Genomic DNA, 17,617 nt, shown 5'->3' with positions numbered 1-17,617 from the left:
CATTTTATCACCTGTGGTTTATCATTATTTTGCTTGGTAAAAGTATGGGCAATGTTTGCCATCTCACTACATGTATGCTGGGGAAAACCGGTCTTAACGCTGGGTATCACCTTGTGTCCGCCTTCTCTTCGAATTTTTAACTCTGTGAGCAAGGTCCGTCGCTGAAAATTTATCGGAAATACAGCTTACTGAATGAATATCACGCATGACATTATTGTAAAGAGGTCATCTTGATTCTCTTTTCATACTTGCCATGCCTTCCGGCTATTATTTTTTTTTATATATTTTGGCCTTGTCATTTTCTTTCGGCTCTAGTTTCTCGTACTGCGTTGTGCATGTTAGTGCCATTTTATTTTATAAGAGCAGCACTGCACGTAGACCACCACCAGTGATGAAAAATTAGACAGGAATTTTGTAATTTGTGCACTGTGGAGTTGTCAAACTTGTTTTTTTATTTGTGATGACGCCTACAGATGTTTTGACGCTGGCCGACGGAAAATATAAATTGCAACGCTCCACCTTAATCCTCCTCCAGCATGACACTTGAAAAGTTTAAGTACTCAAGTGCTCGACTAAGGCGATGTAAAGAGGCTTTGTAAGAATCCCGCAAAAATCAGGCGCCGCGAAAGTGGTGGTTGCATGATTCACAGACGGATCCCGTTCGTTGAAGATATATAAGTTGTTGTGCGGGTTATAGAGCCTTGAAAAGCCTCGTTTTGCGGTATCCAAATTGAGCGACTCTTTGCCCGGATGCCACTAGGAAACATTGTTACGTCCCAGAAAATAGAAACATTGACGCGTTTGTCATGTGCATGCCTGTTGCCTATTGTAAGTCGTTTTCGTTCAGATAATGATGCAATTTTGCATGAAATTGAAATAAGCGAGCAGTCCCTTTAAAGCTATGGATATTAAATCTCTTCAGGTACGCATAACGAAATGTGCGATTGCTTGTGAATCGATCGGCACGTTAAAGCAGTCCGGTTCGTCCCAGGTGCGATAAATGCAACTCTGGGACTGCATACCTGGTCTTGTCCCGAACAATGCCTGTTGATTTTTGACCTGGCCGGTGGTCATAGTCATACCCCATTTTTGATAAACCGAAGCGTAACTAACGTTCGACCGACGCCTAGGGTCGAATGGTGTGACCTTTCTGTAGCCCTGACCTAGCTTGCGACTCTGCATTCACCCCTGTAGCTGGGGTGGTCGGCAGGGATGTGCCTGGTTACTAAGAGGTCTCTCGGGAATCAGCTCCCGGTTCTTGGTTCTAGAACCACGAAGAACCCAGAAGCCAGTTCAGAAGCAAACTGGGGATCGAGCAAAAACCAGGGTTAATAGCCTAACTGCCCGAAGGGAACCGGTGGGAACCAGGATTCAGCTTGATGCTAGGTCAAGAGATCGGCAAGAGCCAAGATTTGGCTTGTAATGGATTCAAGGATCCCACAATGCATCCAGGCCTAGCTTGGAATTATGCTGGAAGGTCCAGCAAAAAACCGATATTTAGTCTGAAATACCCCCCGAAATCCAGCAAGAACCAAGATATAACGTGGAATTATGCCGCGCATCCAGTGAGAACCCAGATACAATACGCAGTCCAGGAAAGCAGCCAGAACAAAGATCCTGCCTAAAATTCTTGTCAGGAATTACTGCTGTCCCCGCGACACAGTGATATGACGCGCGGTGCACGAGTGAATAACACCGGACAAATGCAGGACATCTTTTCATTCAAACGACGCACATGCTAGGGTAGATAGTCGTACATGGGAACAGGAGTTGGTGTTTATGAAAGAGACAATGAGGAACAGAAATCACGGTTTGATGCTCTGTGCGCGATTTAATGGGTACCAGAAACCAGGGTGTGATGTTTGTAAGCAGCCGATGAGAGCCAGGAATCGGGCTCTTGGCTTTGTAAGGGAACCAGTGAGAACCAGAAACCAGGGCCTGATATCTGTGAAAGGACCAGGGGAACGAGGAAACAGTATCTTGTGTTTGTGAAGGAACCATTGAAAAACGGAAGCCTATGTCTTGTGTTTGTTGATGCACCATTGAGAACCAGAAACCAGGGTCATGTTTTTTCAATTCAAATATTAGAATCCAAAAACCATAGGCTGGTGTTTGCGAGAGAGCCAGTCGAAACCTGCCCCCAGGATCTCGTTTTCTTCAAGGGTCATGGCGAACCCGGAACCAAGTCTTGTGATCCAGACAAATTTCAAATGGTCAATAGAGTATGCATGCTGTTTTCCCAGGTGCACGACGGCATCAATCGTCAGCAATATGAACTTTATGTACATTCCCGATAACCTTGACGTCATTTGCCCTCTTGACAGCAATCTTAAATGATCACTGATCGCGCAGACCGACCATCGTTTAGTGATAGATGAATGGATGGATGATGCACACTTGCACTTAAAATCTTGCCCCCAACACGTCGTAGAACTGCATGACGTTTAGCTTTTAACAGCAAATGTATCCACGATTACTACTCACCATTTTGCCTAAAAATGTGGTCAAGCATGCACGCGACCGCGGCCATATGCATTTGCAGCGCATTACTTATACCAAGCCACCATTTCCTTTCCAACATTAAGTGCAGGCACTACGGAGCGATGACTGTTTTTGTTCGGCGTGAACAAAATGCAAACAAATCTTGCCTGGCAGTGGGGAGATCATGGGGAAGCAAGCTCTCTCCGTTCCGACCACCAGCCAGCGACACATCTCAGCAGTCGCTGACGTGCTAGATCACTGGATCGGAGCACTTCGGCAGTGATTGGCGGTGGAACTCCGCCTCTCAACCATCAGCTGCCAGCCTCCGTGATCCATGTCGTGGGTGATTACAGCACAACTTTCACACCAACACATCACATTTTCTGTGGTGGACCTGCGTCCGGTACGGCTGCGTTCCGGCCGCGGTCCAGCTGCGTTCTGACCGCGGTCCGGCCGGTCCAGCCCAGCAGGCGGACTGGTCCAGAGCGACGCTGGGTCAGCCCAGCACAGCACCCCACGGCGCCTCAGTTCGGCACGTGAACGCGGCCAGCGGCTCGGGCCGGCTTAGCCCAGGCTGGACCCGCCGGCGGTCGCGGCCCGTTTGCGGCTATCGTCTCGCCAAAACAAGCTGTTTGTTGACGGGCAATAGGTTCTTTTGGTTGCGCACCCGTTCCACGTTCGCAATGTCAAAATGACCTTGTGTAGCAACTCAATTATCTCGTTTTCTTACAACCCAGTTATAACGCTATTGTCATGCGTGGCGTCAGTAACTTTTCTTGCAATATCCTCAGGCATGTTTTCGAACGCATGGACAGGTATTCGCAGCGTGACGTGCAAAATATTGCAGTGATCTAGAGGCACCTCGCATCATGTTGTTCTATGACTTCGTTCCCGGTCATAAAACCACACGGGTTTCGAAGCACCTTACATTCATGTTGTGGGAGACAGCGGCGACGGACGATACTGGATGTGCGTTTTCATTTGCATGGCTTATCTTTTGCTAGTTTGAACACTGGATATTGCAGGCAAGCCTTGGATATAAATCTGCTATGCGCGGCATAAGTGCAAGACTTTTGAGCTAGTTGATCTCGTAGCCCACAACTTAAGCTGTTCTGATCCCTAACCAATTACACGCTGCACGCATCGCACATTACATCACACTTAGCCGACGCAGGGCTTAATTTTTGGTTCTCGGCTTCAAATTTTTTCTTTTAAATCTGTGTACAGCGCGGCGTCCCTTGATGTGTTGTCCTAGCTGAGCGTTGACCGATAGACACTGCTCTGCGAGCTCGGACCGAGCCCGGTGGACCACACACTGACTGACCCGCTCACCCGTCTTCTGACCGGTGTACACTGCTCTGCGAGCTCGGACCGAGCCCGGTGGACCACACACCGACTGACCCGCTCACCCTTCTTCTGACCGGTGGACACTGCTCTGCGAGCTCGGACCGAGCCCAGTGGACCACACACCGACTGACTCGCTCACCCTTCTCCTGACCGGTGGACACTGCTCTCCGAGCTAGGGTCGAGCCCGGTGGACCACACACCGACTGACCCGCTCACCCTTCTTCTGACCGGTAGACACTGCTCTGCGAGCTCGGACCGAGCCCAGTGGACCACACACCGACTGACTCGCTCAACCTTCTTCTGACCGGTGGACACTGTTCTCCGAGCTAGGGTCGAGTCTGGTGGACCACACACCGACTTACCTACTGACTCCCTTACCCTCCTCACTCACTCTCCTCTTGACCGGTGGCCTGTCGGAGCTCGTTGGTACCTCTGGACATGAACTATGGGGCTCAGAACGTCTGTGGAGCAAACTTGTCTTTCCAGATATTGTAGCAACTTGGCTCTCCCACACGGCCAGACAGCTAGACAGGCGCCCGTTATTAAGACGATGGACTACAGACACTGACCGGGTTTCGTTAGGGGCGCGCCGGATGACCGGGGGTGCGGCCGACGCCGCTGACAGTGTCCGCCCGTGCCCGCCAGGCGGCGACGATGTGCAGCAGCTGTGCGAGGCCGGCGAGGACGAATTCCTCGAGATCATGGCGCTGGTCGGCATGGCGTCCAAGCCGCTGCACGTGCGCCGACTCCAGAAGGCCCTCCAAGAGTGGGTCAGCTCACCGGGTCAGTGCAGCTCTGTGTGAAGCTGTGCATCAGCTGTGTGAAGTCGTGCGTGAGCAGCGTGAAGCTGTGTGAAGTTGTGTGTCAGCTGTGTGAAGTTTTGTGTCAGCCGTGTGAAGTTGCGCGTGAGCCGTGTTAAGTTGTGTGCGAGCTGTGAGAAGCTGTGTGTGAGCCGTATGAAGTTGTGCGTGAGCTGTGTGAAGCTGTGTGAAGTTGTGCGTGAGCTGTGCGGAACTGTGCGTGAGCTGTATGAAGTTGTGCGTGAGCTGTGTCGTGTGAGCTGGGCCTCCTGTCTCAGGGACTGTGTCAGTATGTGTGGAAAGGTTGGAGGCGACCGCAGGGGGGGGGGGGGGGCATGCATGCTGGAGGCACGTAGTTGCCTGATGCAGTATGTAACGGATATTTAACAGCGATTGGTCTGGAAGGACTGTCATCATCGACAAAAGAACGAGACAAACCGCGACTGGTTGTTGCCTTATGTGCTTAATTAAATCGCAAAAGTTAGTGATCGCTAATTATGCTGTAAAGTCTCGAAACCAAACGGTAACAGTCCAGTTCACGGACAGGTCGGTGTCTGGACCGAACCGGCCTACTCCTGGGCCAGACGAACAGTGGAACAGGTGGCACCCACGGCACAGGCGCTATGGGATGCCATCAGCTGACTTCCTCGGAAACGCCCCGGCAATGGATTTTTCTCAGTGTAGGGCTGATGGGCTGGACCAGACAGATGACAGACAGTGATTCTCTGGAATGCACAGCTCCTCGGCTAGGCTGCCACCAGACCAGGCTTCTAACGGCCTTGAGGGACACTGAGAGGAACAGGCACAGCGCCTGAAAACCGCTGATCCTGATAGCCATTGCACCGCGCGCCAGCTTCGTCATCTGACCAGGCACCAAAGCGGCTAGACAGCCGATTTCCAGCCAGGCGGCAGGGAGACCGGGAAGTCGCCTGGGCAGGGCTGTCACAAATCCTGAAGCGGCGACCGCGTCGTTTTTGCACCACATGCGCCATTAACGTCACGGAAGCGCTGTTTTGCCGGCGGTCGTCAGTGTCCTATTAGCTGGCTCGCAGACAGTCTGTGCGTCCCACGATGACCGGCAAATTGCAACTGGTGTCGAACAAAGACGGCCCCTGTAAAAAGATCTTAATTTGCCACTAGCGAGACCAACTGATCCATATTGCACTGCAAGGCTGCCACAGATATTCAAACAAAAAGCTATCCCGGAATCGTGCTGTGCACTACTGTTAGAGCTAGACAAAAGCTCGACAGAACAATGCATGCAAATGTCAAACTTGGGCAAAGCTGTAGACGGTGTTGTCCAGCTCCAGCACTGCAATTAACAATGCAAGCTGCAGCAAATCGAATGTGGTAGTGGCGTAATATTAGTCGTCATTATGCTAGTAGATACCATAGATATAAATGTATATAAATATATACAAATAAACATATATATATATATATATATATATATATATATATATATATATATATATATATATATATGGTGGACCAGCTGCGCTAGACAGTAGCCCCTTGAGTGAAGTTGAATGTGAGTAAGTCTATGTGTGAGAGGAAGTGTGCGCGAGAGTATGAGGCCGTTTAAATACGATTGCTGGTGCAAACATACTTATGCTGCAGCGCCAGTGACCGGTACTGGCCCGATATACATTTTTCGGTCCTCTGCCTGTCCGGGGCGTACGTTTCGGTCATCTGCCTGTCCGGGGCGTACGTGTCGGTCTTCTGCCTGTCCGGTGCGTACTTGCCGGTCCTCTGCCTGTCCGGTGGTACGTGTCGGTCTTCTGCATGTCCGGGACGTACGTGTCGGTCCTCTGCCTGTTGGGGGCGTACGTGTCGGTCCTCTGCCTGTCCGGGACGTACGTGTCGGCCTGTGCCTGTCCGGTGCGTACGTGCCGGTCCTCTGCTTGTCCGGTGCGTACGTGTCGGTCCTCTGCCGGTCCCAGCGCTTATGCATCGGTCTTCTGCCGGTCCGTCGCCTATGTGCCAGTCGGTGTATGTATCAGCGTAAGTGCGTCTGTGTCAGCACGTGATCTGGCCTCCGTTGAAGTCCTGGCCCCAGTGGCCTTGACACGGCTGACCGCCCTGCGCAGGGAAGTTCCACCTGCCGATCCTGCCGGTGCCGGCCGGGGGCTTTCTGGCTGGTCGAGGCCTCGTGGGGCAGCCGACGCCCGTGCCGGTGCCGGCGCCGGCGCCAGTGCCCATCTCGATCGCGCCGGCGTCGCTGCCGGCGCAGCCACCGGCCCGGACGCCGCCGGCGCCGGCAGCGCCGCCTCCGGCCGCCGCCGCCGCCGCCGCTGCCGCAGCCTCCGCCGCCGCGGCCGCCGCCGTCGCCGCCGCCGCGCAGAGCACGCCGCCGGTGGCCGCCAGCCCGACGCCCAGCCTCAGTCGCGATCGCGACAGTCTGCCGTCGCCGTCCCACTCTCAGGTAAGCGGCGGCGCGCCGCGAGCCGCTCGGCGAGCCGTGCTGGCCTCGCTCCAGTGGTCCGGTGGAGTGGTGTTGTCGTGGGGAGCCGGCCAGATTGCGGTCACGTGGTGCGTGATTTGCAAGGCGAGCCGTGATTTGTGTCTGACCTTGAGCCGAATCGGTTGTCCCCAGTCGATGCCAGGCGGGACGGTGTCTGACCTCCGAACGCCGTGACCTTTGCAAGCTGTGACCCGCATGTGACCGTGACCGGAGCGGGTGACCTGCCCGCAGAGCAGCCGTGAATTGTGGCCGCCGCGACCGGGCGTCGGCGAGGAGGGCGGTGAGCCGTACCCGTCGTCAGGCTCGCCGCTCCAGCTGACGCCGACGCTGCGAGAGTCGCAGATCCGCCGACTGGCCGACACGGCCCTGCACATCGCCAAGACGCTGCCCGACTTCGAGCCGCGGCAACAGCACAGCAGCAAGCGCAAAGCCTGCAAGGAGCTGGAGGTGAGGTGGCCGCGAGGTCGAGCTGGAGGTGAGGTGGCCGTGAGGTCGGGCTGGAGGGGAGGTGGCCGCGTGGTCGAGCTGGAGGTGAGGTGTTCGCGAGGTCGAGCTGGAGGTGAGGTGGCCGCGAGTTCGGGGTGGAGGTGAGGTGGTCGCGAGGTCGAGCTGGAGGTGAGGTGGCCGCGAGGTCGAGCTGGAGGTGAGGTGGCCGCGAGGTCGAGCTGGAGGTGAGGTGCTCCGCCGGCCGGAAGACTCCCGGCGTCACACGCCTGCCGGCCGTCCAGCCGGCCGCGGGCCGGCAGACAGCGGGCCGGCGGTGGGACGGCCGCCCCCCCCCCCCCTGCGCGATCATACCGGGTGGAGGTGGGGCGACTGGGCTGCCGGCCGGCCACGCTGCCGTGCAGTTTGAGAGCGGCGGTTACTCGGCCGCGTGCGCCGCTGGCTCCGTCCGGCCCCGGCTCGCACCGCGCCCCTCCGCCGCTTTGTCTCACGCATCCTGTAATCTTGTCATTCTACTCGCTCTGCCGGCCACTTTTTCTACCCTGTTTGTGTCAGTTTTTATTCATTTGCATGCATAACCTCGGTTTTTGTTGCTATCTGGCCAGCCCGGTTTTGTCCGGCTGGTAATATCATTTTTAGCTGCAATGATTAAAGGGTGGTGATGGCAGTAGACGGGGGTTTGTTTGCATTCAAGGACAAACCTCTCACAAAACAGCCGGCAGAACTTCCCGTTGCTTGCGCGGCGAAAGTGGATTTATTGGTGGACTCAGCTTCGGCTGTGGGTCCGGCCCCCGTCTTCTGTGGTGTCCGGGCACAGTCCTGGGAATGGGTGATCAGGCCGCAGGGCGCGATTTTAAAAGTGTTTGAATCATGCACAGTTTTTTGTTGGTTAATCACGAGAAGCCAAACAGTAAAAATGATGTCGTTGCACGCCACGCGGGTACCTTGTTTTTCACTTACAACCATGCAGCCATTTCACACACATCGTGTCGGATGTTGGATGTAGATGTCGGGAAATTCATGACCTGAATAGTCCAAGGCGGAATCGCGGTTGGAGCCAGCAAGTCTCTCTCATGTTACTGCCACTCGCCAACCACTGCTTCTGTGACCACAGTATGAGGCTAACGTTTTTAGGATAGCTTTTGCGCTTAGCATCCATTTCAGATATTACTGTTGTCTCTGTGATTGGACCGATCAGCTCACAGAGCGGAAGATATTTTCATACGTTTGTATTGACAGTCGGTGTGTGTTAGTGGTGCCTTGGTAACGTAACGCTTTTATCCATTTTTATTTACTACCTGGTTATTCGGTGTGTCTGCGTTTGGTGATCGCAATGGAAGATCTTCATTTACACTGCATTGCACATAATGGCACTTCCCTTGTCCCGTAAATGACCTTCCCTTGGGTCAAGATTCGTTTCTCTTGTTGCAGTATGTGCTCGGTATGGATCAAGACGACCCAAAGCGTATGGACAAGATTCGGGAGTACGCCGCTATTTATGGGAGGTTCGACTGCAAGAGAAAAGCAGAGAAGCCGCTAACGCTTCACGAGGTACATCATTTAGCAACCCAACGAAGGAGTCCATCCCAGGCTGCATTTTAAGGCTTCGATGACGATGTGCTATGGGTTGTCCCGCGATATGGAGTGTGTAAGTTATCGCTTTTTCCCCTTTTCAAATCTAGGCAAACATTAGCGTTGGCATTCCGTTGTACCTTGTGCCGTCCGACCTATTTCAGCCGATTGTAGTTAACTTCGAGCGCGATGATTTGGTGTAACATTGCTCCACGCGCTGCTGCGCAGCTGCATCTCACCTGTCAGCACGACAGGTGTGATCACCACTGACTGGGAGCGTTACCTGAGCGTCGCATGTCGGCGGGATGTGTGTAGTCACCGCTTACTGTCGGCGTCACCTGCGTGACAGGTGTCGGTGAACGAGGCGGCGGCCCAGATCTGTCTGCACGTGCCTGCCCTGCTGACGCGCCGCGACGAGCTGTTCCCGCTGGCCCGGCAGGTGGTGAGGAACTCCGGCTACCAGTACTCCAAGGGACACTCCAGGTGAGACGCTCGCGCTACCGCCGCCCTGTGTCCTAACTGGCCGTGTCGTTCCGTGTCACACATCTGATGTTGCTTGCTGAACTGATGCATTGCCCGTGCATTGACATGTAAGGCATCCAGATGACTGGGAGCGGGCGGAACTTTCCCCGGCCCCAGTCGTGTCGGTGTAGTGACGACCGGGGAGGGGAGGTGCGCTGACGACCGGAGAGCACCTGTCCCCGCTGAGGAGTCGGAGGACGGTGCAGCGGTCCCCCCCCCCCCCTCCAGTGAGCCGCTCACCTCCCCGGTCTGCGCCGGACAGGTCTCAAGGCGCCCAGTGCTTCTCTCCCCGCGACCTGCGCATGATGGAGGACATGGGAGGCAGCAAGCGGCTGCGCCTGGACTCGGACTCTCCGCCCGATCCTAACGGGGACACCGCCTGGAGAGGGCGACAGGTACGGGCGCGAGCGTAACACGCGGCCCGCGCACGACGGCAGGTGGCTAGTTAGTTAGTTAGTAGCAGGCAGGCGTACTGACGTCGGCGTTACATATCAATGAATGCGAACGGAGAATAGCTGTCGGGTCCAGTAATAACCTGGACGCTTAGCAACACTTTTGTGATGAAAATACGTCGCGTTCTTCCTGTGGTACTTTAATCAGCACTATGTCTGTAGACGTATCTGGCCCAAATTTGATGACAGAGATGCGTTGGTTGCGTGATTCTTTCACGAAGCGCATCGCACGCTTTGCTGAGCATCTGGGAAGGATATTTTGTCCGACATATTCAGCGATTTGCTGCATATTCTGAGTTAAGCAATGGTACTCGTGCTACAAGCACGAACCCGTTTTGGTACACGCTCCAACGGTCAAGACATCCGTGCAAGCACTCGTTAAATTGCTTCTCGGATCCAGACGCTTTGACTTAAGTCATGGCGCCTGAATCTGAGTGCGCTTTCGTACCGGCAGGAGCGCATGGACCAGATCGCCGACGAGCTGCGGCAGCTGCAGGAGCGGGGGGACGAGCTGCGGCAGCTCCAGGAGCGGGGCGAAGAGGCGCCGGAGCCGGCGGAAGAGGCGCCGGCCGGGCGCCACGACGCGGCCGCGCCCGGGACGCTGCAGCAGCAGATTGACAGCGTCGAGAGTCAGCAGCGCCAGCTCCTGACCGAGCAGGCCGAGCTGGTCCAGGAGAGCAAACAGTGAGTTTATCAGCAGCGCCAGCTCCTGACCGAACAGGTCGTGCTGGTCCACGAGAGCAAACAGTGAGTTTACCAGCAGCGCTAGCTTCTGACCGAGCAGGTCGAGCTGGTCCAGGAGAGCAAACAGTGAGTCTACGCCGTGCACGCCGCCGTCCGCCGGCCGGCGCCGCTGGCGGCCGTGTGGTGACCAGGGGGGGGGGGGGGAGGGCGGGCGAGGATGGTCGAATGCCGACAGGTCGCTGATTGCTGACCAGTTTGTCGCACCGATTTTGTAAAGAAAGAATGAGCGTTTTTCGGTGCCTGATCTGTCCTGCTGTGTCCCATTGCTTGGGCGCATGGACGCACATGGGTCTGAACCACCGGGAAAGATATGTCATGCAAACTTTATATCATCCACACATGCACATTTCATAGCCGACAAACACGCAGTTTGTTGAAAGACCGCAACATAAAATGTAATAAATCACAAATTGCTTACAATTTTAAGTGACGAGTTACATTTTGCTGATAGACATATCTTACTGGGACAAACCTATGAAGCTGAGAGCAAGTTACTTTTCCCAACAACGTTGTAAGCGACTGCACGTTTGTTCTCGAATAGCACAGTTAAAGGTGAACGAGCTTCAGCGGAAGATCTAAATTGGCATGTAATGGTCGGTGCATTATGTACACGCCCAAAACTAATCGCTGTCACGAGACTCCAGGAAACAGAAACAGACGTCGACGTGCCATCTGTGTTTTTTTTTTTAGTTGCCTCTGGCACGTAGCATCGGCGTTTCTGTCGACTAATGGTCAAATGGAATCTTCAGGCTATTTTTCAGCCCAATTCAACCCATTCGGCATGCATGTGTAGGGCGCATTTGTATCAGCTCACACTCTCATCATTCGCGGTGAATATTGATGGCACTTCTCTTCATGATGCATCGTGTGGACATTTGGAATCGGCTGGTAAAATGGACTGAATGCTGCGATCAGTAGCGAAGTCGGCGTCCCGCTATATGCTCTTCCTTGCAAGTACTAGGTGAGGAAAGGAGAAGGCAAAAGCATTCTGCAGATTTCTTATATTCTTATTTCTATTCAGATCATTCCTATGTTGCCCTCTTTGCGCATATTGGACCAATCCATTGCATCCGGTAAATGGCGGTAAGACGCCTTGTGTAGTACCAGATGAACGAGACGTAAACACGCGCAATAGGTTTGAGTTGTCTTCGTGAAAATTGTGGGAATACCGAAGTAAGGGAACCAGACAACCTTGGGAAACCATACGAAGGGGTGTGGTCTGTGCATTAGAAAGCATGTCATTCGTGGTAGTTTAGAATGACAGCTGAAGCAGTACTAACGCTTGCACGCTAACTCACACACGTATCGCTACCCCGATTTCGTAGCCGCGTGTCTGGCTAGGCCTGTGATTGTTGTCCCAAAATCATGAGCTTATGGTGATTTATGTTTTTGGTGACCGCGGTGAGAGCATAGGTAGCGAGGGCCAGTAATCCGTCTACGGCGACAAAGAAGCCAGTCATTCGACACAACGACCAAAGTACCAGTGATCGGTCGACACAGACGGGGAAGCACGTAATTAGTCCCCAGTATCCAAGGACTAGTGACCGGTTGCAAGTGACTCAGGGGTCATTTACCTGTCCCCAGTGACCCAAGGACCAGTGACCGATCCACAGTGACCCAGGAATCAGTTATCAGTTCCCAGTGACCCAATGACCAGTGATTGGTCTCTAGTGACCCTGGGACTAGTAACCGGCTGCCGGTGGCTCAGGGGTCACTGATCCTGGTGACCCAGAGACCAGTGACGGATCCCCAGTGACCCTCGGACCAGTGGACAGTCCTCAGAGACTCACATATCAGTGGCCGGTCCCCGGACCCAGGGACTAGTGACTGGTCTCCAGTGACCCAGAGACCAGTGACCGATCTAAGAGACTTACAGACCAATGGCCGGTCCCAAACCCAGAGACCGATCCCCAGTGATCCAAAGACCAGCGAACGATCCTCAGTGACCCACGGATTGTGACCGGTCATCAGCGACCGGGCGTGGACGCCGGCCGTGCCGCGGTCCCGGCAGTTTTTGCGGCCGTTTTTTGAGGGTTCGCTGCTAAACCGAGTGGCCGTACGTTCCTTTGTCCCTTCATGCTGGCGCCGCGTGCACAGGAAATACGCTAGATAAAACCGGAACAGAGCACTGCACTTTTGCTACTCTTTTTCCACCGTCTGTGCAACCCAGATCGAGGATTTATTTCCTCTATGTGCCGAAAAACTCCAGAAGGGTTGTGTCTGAACTGCAGTTTGCAAGGTACTTGGCATCTGGCTTTCATTATTGTTAAATGTGCCGCTCTGCAGTATGGAAAGGCTCTTTGTTCTATATGGCATCAGTACCTTATTTTAGCTTTCGGATGCTGAACGCTGCAAGGAATATCAAAAACATGACGTAGTCCTTTATTGCCACGTAAGCCGCGTTTTATGGCGGTCTGGCATTGCAAAAAATCATATGCTTAAGCCCCAATCTCCCAGAGCAGGCATCAGCCGGCGGTCTGTAGCCACGGTGTTTATTAAATTTGCCTTCAAGGGCCTTATCTCAATTTTTTTCGTAGAGCAGTTATTGAAAAGCATCGGTCGTATTTTGCGGCCAGGCCCGGCAGTGCGCGTGCAATGCGTCTCAGTAAGAGATCCAGCCAACTCAGTTCCTATCGACGAATAGGTGGTTCTGGTCGCAAGCTGTCTCTTGATCAGCTTAGTGGCCCGCAGGCTGACACCAGCTCTGTCCAGTGTGCGTGCTGCCCCTGCGGCGGTTGCCACCTGCGCGGCCGGCCGGTCGGCGTGGCTGGCGGTCGTCCGCGGGCTGTTCGGGACCGGTTTGACATCGGCGCGGATCCGGGCGGAACAGCCGCGGCATGACACTGCAGCGGGGATGCAGAGCCACTCTGGCCTCCGCCGCCGTCTGCCAGCCGATCACGTGACCGGCCGGGCGGGCAGCCGCGCCTGTCCGCCCTGTCCGCCTGCCCGCCTGCCCGGCCGCTCGTGCGGTCGTGCCTGACAGCGTGCCCGCCCTGCCCGCCGGGCCCGGCAGCTACGTCTGGTTGGCTATTGATCCGACCCGTCGGAGCGGCCCGGCCCGCCGGCACAACGATATCGATCGGTTGCAACCGGTGAAATGGTCTCTGCGGCTCCCCCTGCAGCGGCGCCGCCGCCGCCGCCGCCGCCGCTGCGGCGGAGGGGAGCGCCCGGCCAGACGGCCGGCTGGGGTGGGGCCCGACTATGGTCTGTCTGGGTACCCGCGCCGTCGGGCCGCTCGCGAAGGTCACATGACGGCCGCCGCGCCGGGAGGGCGCCGCAGCCGGGCCCCGACTGGCGACAGGTCGCATGGCAGACGTCCCGCGCATGCACGATGCATTTGGTATTGGACGGTAGGCCCGCGCATTGTATTTTTTCGCGTCAAAGGCAGTCTAAAGCAACGTCCCGCCATGGGACCAATACAGTCGGCTGAAAAATCGCAAGAGCCGTGTAGAAAACCTGTCCTGAAAGGCATATGGAGATCACAGGGAGTTAGTTCTGATCCGCGGAGGCCCAAGCCTTACATTTCTTAAATACATTGCTTCCTCGTTCGGTATGCTTGATGTGGCGGCCAGATGACGCATGCAGCTAGTGCGGTCCTAAGTGGGCCCCCACAAAAATCACCCGACGGACTGAATCCAGATTCACCTAAATAAAAAAAGGTCTTGCAGTTTTAAGCGGTTTAATGCGAACTTTGGCTGGTTTTGAATCTGGAAAAAACAAAAAAACTGTAAATGTCATCAAACTGAGAGGGCATGACAGACATTGGTGGGCAGGGGAAGCTCCAGATAAGTAAAACGTTCGTTGTGAATTTCTGCGAGCTATTTCATAGGTTGTGAAGTGGGTCGTATTCGTTATTCTAGTGATTAGGTAACTGACTGTTCCAGAATTTTAATTATATATATATATATATATATATATATATATATATATTAACAATGTAGTTACTTTGGGCAGTCATGTGGACTCTTTCGCAATTTTCGACAGGAGCTGGAATGCAGTCCCAGCAAAGTCACGACGCCACGCCATTTTTCCTAAGTTCATTTATTCACCATAAGTTTAAAGTTGGCGAAGTCTACATTGCACTACACGATACTTCACCACCTTAGCAGCACAGTTTCATAATGATACCATTGTAAGATGCTCATTCGAGCAGGTGTGCTGCACCAGCTTTTCTCGGCATTCTCTGCCGGTGCCGACTGGTACAGCAGGCGGCCACCGCCGTCGGTCAGCACGTCCGACGACTGTGTGCTGTGCATGGTGCACGTGACGGACCTCGGCACGTCCGGCTAGGGGGCGCGCGGCCCGGCTGCTGCCTGCGCTCGACCCGGCGCGGGGCGACGCCGGCTGCACTGACCACCGTGTACAGCTGGCGTCCGATGCAACGAACGTATTAAGAACTGGTCGTGAATGTGACCGCCGGTCTGTGCTGGCCGCCTGCAGACCACTGACCACTCCGCAGACCACTGATCACTCCACAGACCACTGACCACTCCACAGACCACTGATCACTCCACAGACCACCGATCATTCCACAGACCACTGACCACTCCACAGACCACTGATCAGTCCACAGACCACTGAAGATCACTGATCACGGGCTGCCCGCAGACCACTGATCGGAGCGGCGCACGGGGCCGGCGGCCGACCGGGTGGGCGGGGTCCGACGGTGGCCGCCGAGTCAGCGTCCGGCTGACCCGGCCGGGGTGGGGAGGCTGCCCCGGCACAGGTCGTCTGCCGACGTCACGCCCGGCATGGGGAAATGCCAGATCAAGCCGTCTGGCGCCAGACACCGGCGGAAGCCGAGCTCAAAGCCAGGACCCCAGGGACCCGCTCGGCCGGTAGGCAGATGAGGTCGGGGGCGATCAACGCAGCCCACTAAGGGGGGGGGGGGGGGCGTGTGTGGAACTTAGTATGCCTTTGGAAGCGCCACCGGCTGTTTTCAATTCTTTAATAGTTGCGTTTAGCGTGGGATTGTGGAAGTTGCGTGGAAGGAAACCATCCGAGTCTTGTTAAGCTCCCCATGGGGTTGAGGAAGTGTCTCCGCTGCTGGCACGGCAGCGTCCTGCCCTGGCGTGCTGCAGCACGTACATTGACACCGCAGCACGTGGTGCCGCAACACGTGGGCAGACATATGCCAGTCAGAGGAGCCCGGCAGGGCAAGTTTTAAGAAACTTGTGCGGAAGTTCCTGAAAGTAAAACAACCCTACCCCCTGGTGACCGGGCGGGTGGAGAATGGAGAATCTGGAAGACGTTTCTTCATTTTTTGTGCGTGAAAGTTCTTGGAGAGAAGAACACATTCTGGTGGCCATGTAATTTTAGATACTTGACTTATTCAAACCCTTTGGCAAGCATCACCCAGTTTCCTAATGTCTTTCATTCACGCGTCTCAACATCGTTTCCACTGGGAAGGCACAATTCCACGAAGTTGTGTGGGGGGGGGGGGGGCATTTTGGGTAAGTGGGAAAGCACCTGCCCATCATTTGGCATATTTGAGCGTAGCCAAGGAGCAGTCTGCTCTGTCGCGCTGTCACAATGTTGCGGCGGATCCCGTGTCTTCAGCTGTCACCGACCGGCCGCTGGGTACCGGGTTGTGCGTCGCAGCACGTCACGAGCTCCGCCAGCCCCGGCGCATCAGAAGGCTGGGCGGTAGGCACGCACTACACTCAACACGCCGCAGCCTCAGCGGCAGCACCAGGCTTCTGCGCTGTGAAGCGGAGAGCGCAGCCGGCAGGACGACCATTGTGTGCTGGTCACGTGGCTGGATGCCACAGACTACGGTCACAGCTCTGCTACTTGCTCAACGATTCTATCACCAAATTGTGGGTCATGGAGTTGAGATGAGTTGAGCTGTGCACAGATCATCTGTTGTGCACCGGTTCTGCCGCACCGCTGTCGGAATGCAATGGCTGCACCTGCTCTGACCGTCACTCACAACGTCACGCACAACGTCACGCGTCACGCACAACGTCACGCACAACGCGAATTCTGCTCTGCTCCTATGGTTTATAGCCGCAGAGCGGACGCCCGTCCTGCCCCGGCTCGGTTGGGCTCCCTCCCCAGCACCCGATACGGCCGCCTCGTCGGGCTTTTCGCCGTTTTTCAGACGCATCCCGACTCAGAAATAACCGTGTGTCGAACCCCTGCTAGGGCGAGTAGCCGCTGTCGCCTGCGCGGTGTGTATTGCTGTTGACGTGTCAAATCGCGTGGCTCGTGTTGTTGTTTGCAGCAAATTGGCCACCGCACTGTCAGGGTGTGATCCATTTGCCATGCGTCATTGCCCGTCGGCACGTAGGTGGCAATTACGTCATTCTCCGGCCTGCGGCTCCGCGTGTGATCCACAGTGTTCTCACTCCGGACCCAGTGACGTGTCTGGTGGTGTCGAGGTCACACAGTGCCTGTGTGACCTCTGCTGCAGCCTGCAGCTCCGCGTATGACCCGCAGTGTCCTCACTTCGGACCCAGTGACGTGTCTGGTGGTGTCGAGGTCACACAGATACTGTGTGACCTCTGCTGCAGCCTGCGGCTCCGCGTGTGACCCAGTGCGCGGTCGCTCGCGGGCTCGCCGCCGCCGCCGCCGGCCTCGGGCCCGCCACGCCGCGCCGCCGGCCAGACTCTGCCGGCGGCGCGGCGGTTTTTACGCGCGGCCAGTTTTTGTGAGGAAGGCCTGAACATGCGGTGCACGAAAAACAGCAAAAACGGGTCGGCCGATGCAGGTCGGCGGCCGCCGGCGGTGCTGCCGGTTCTTCTGCGTCGACCGGCCGGCCACCAGTTCTTTTGAGTGCGCGGACACAC

The 17,617-nt window shown here is 55.4% G+C and overlaps 1 protein-coding gene across 1 annotated transcript in view; it reads left to right on the top strand.

Moving 5' to 3' along the window:
* Window positions 1-17,617, top strand: part of LOC119111217 (NGFI-A-binding protein homolog) — a 46,931-nt gene that overhangs the window by 23,388 nt on the left and 5,926 nt on the right. The window contains exons 3-10 of the mRNA XM_037235035.1: window positions 4,474-4,611; window positions 6,719-6,845; window positions 6,996-7,053; window positions 7,324-7,539; window positions 8,968-9,087; window positions 9,458-9,591; window positions 9,893-10,025; window positions 10,537-10,766. Coding sequence (XP_037090930.1) covers window positions 4,474-4,611; window positions 6,719-6,845; window positions 6,996-7,053; window positions 7,324-7,539; window positions 8,968-9,087; window positions 9,458-9,591; window positions 9,893-10,025; window positions 10,537-10,766 — 1,156 coding nt within the window. The remainder of the gene's footprint in view (window positions 1-4,473; window positions 4,612-6,718; window positions 6,846-6,995; window positions 7,054-7,323; window positions 7,540-8,967; window positions 9,088-9,457; window positions 9,592-9,892; window positions 10,026-10,536; window positions 10,767-17,617) is intronic.

Source organism: Pollicipes pollicipes, unplaced genomic scaffold (genome assembly GCF_011947565.3).
Source record: "Pollicipes pollicipes isolate AB1234 unplaced genomic scaffold, Ppol_2.1 Scaffold_7261;HRSCAF=8764_pilon_pilon_pilon, whole genome shotgun sequence".
In the NCBI taxonomy this organism is placed as follows: Eukaryota; Metazoa; Arthropoda; class Thecostraca; order Pollicipedomorpha; family Pollicipedidae; genus Pollicipes; species Pollicipes pollicipes.
This window is presented reverse-complemented; position numbering and strand designations above follow the sequence as displayed.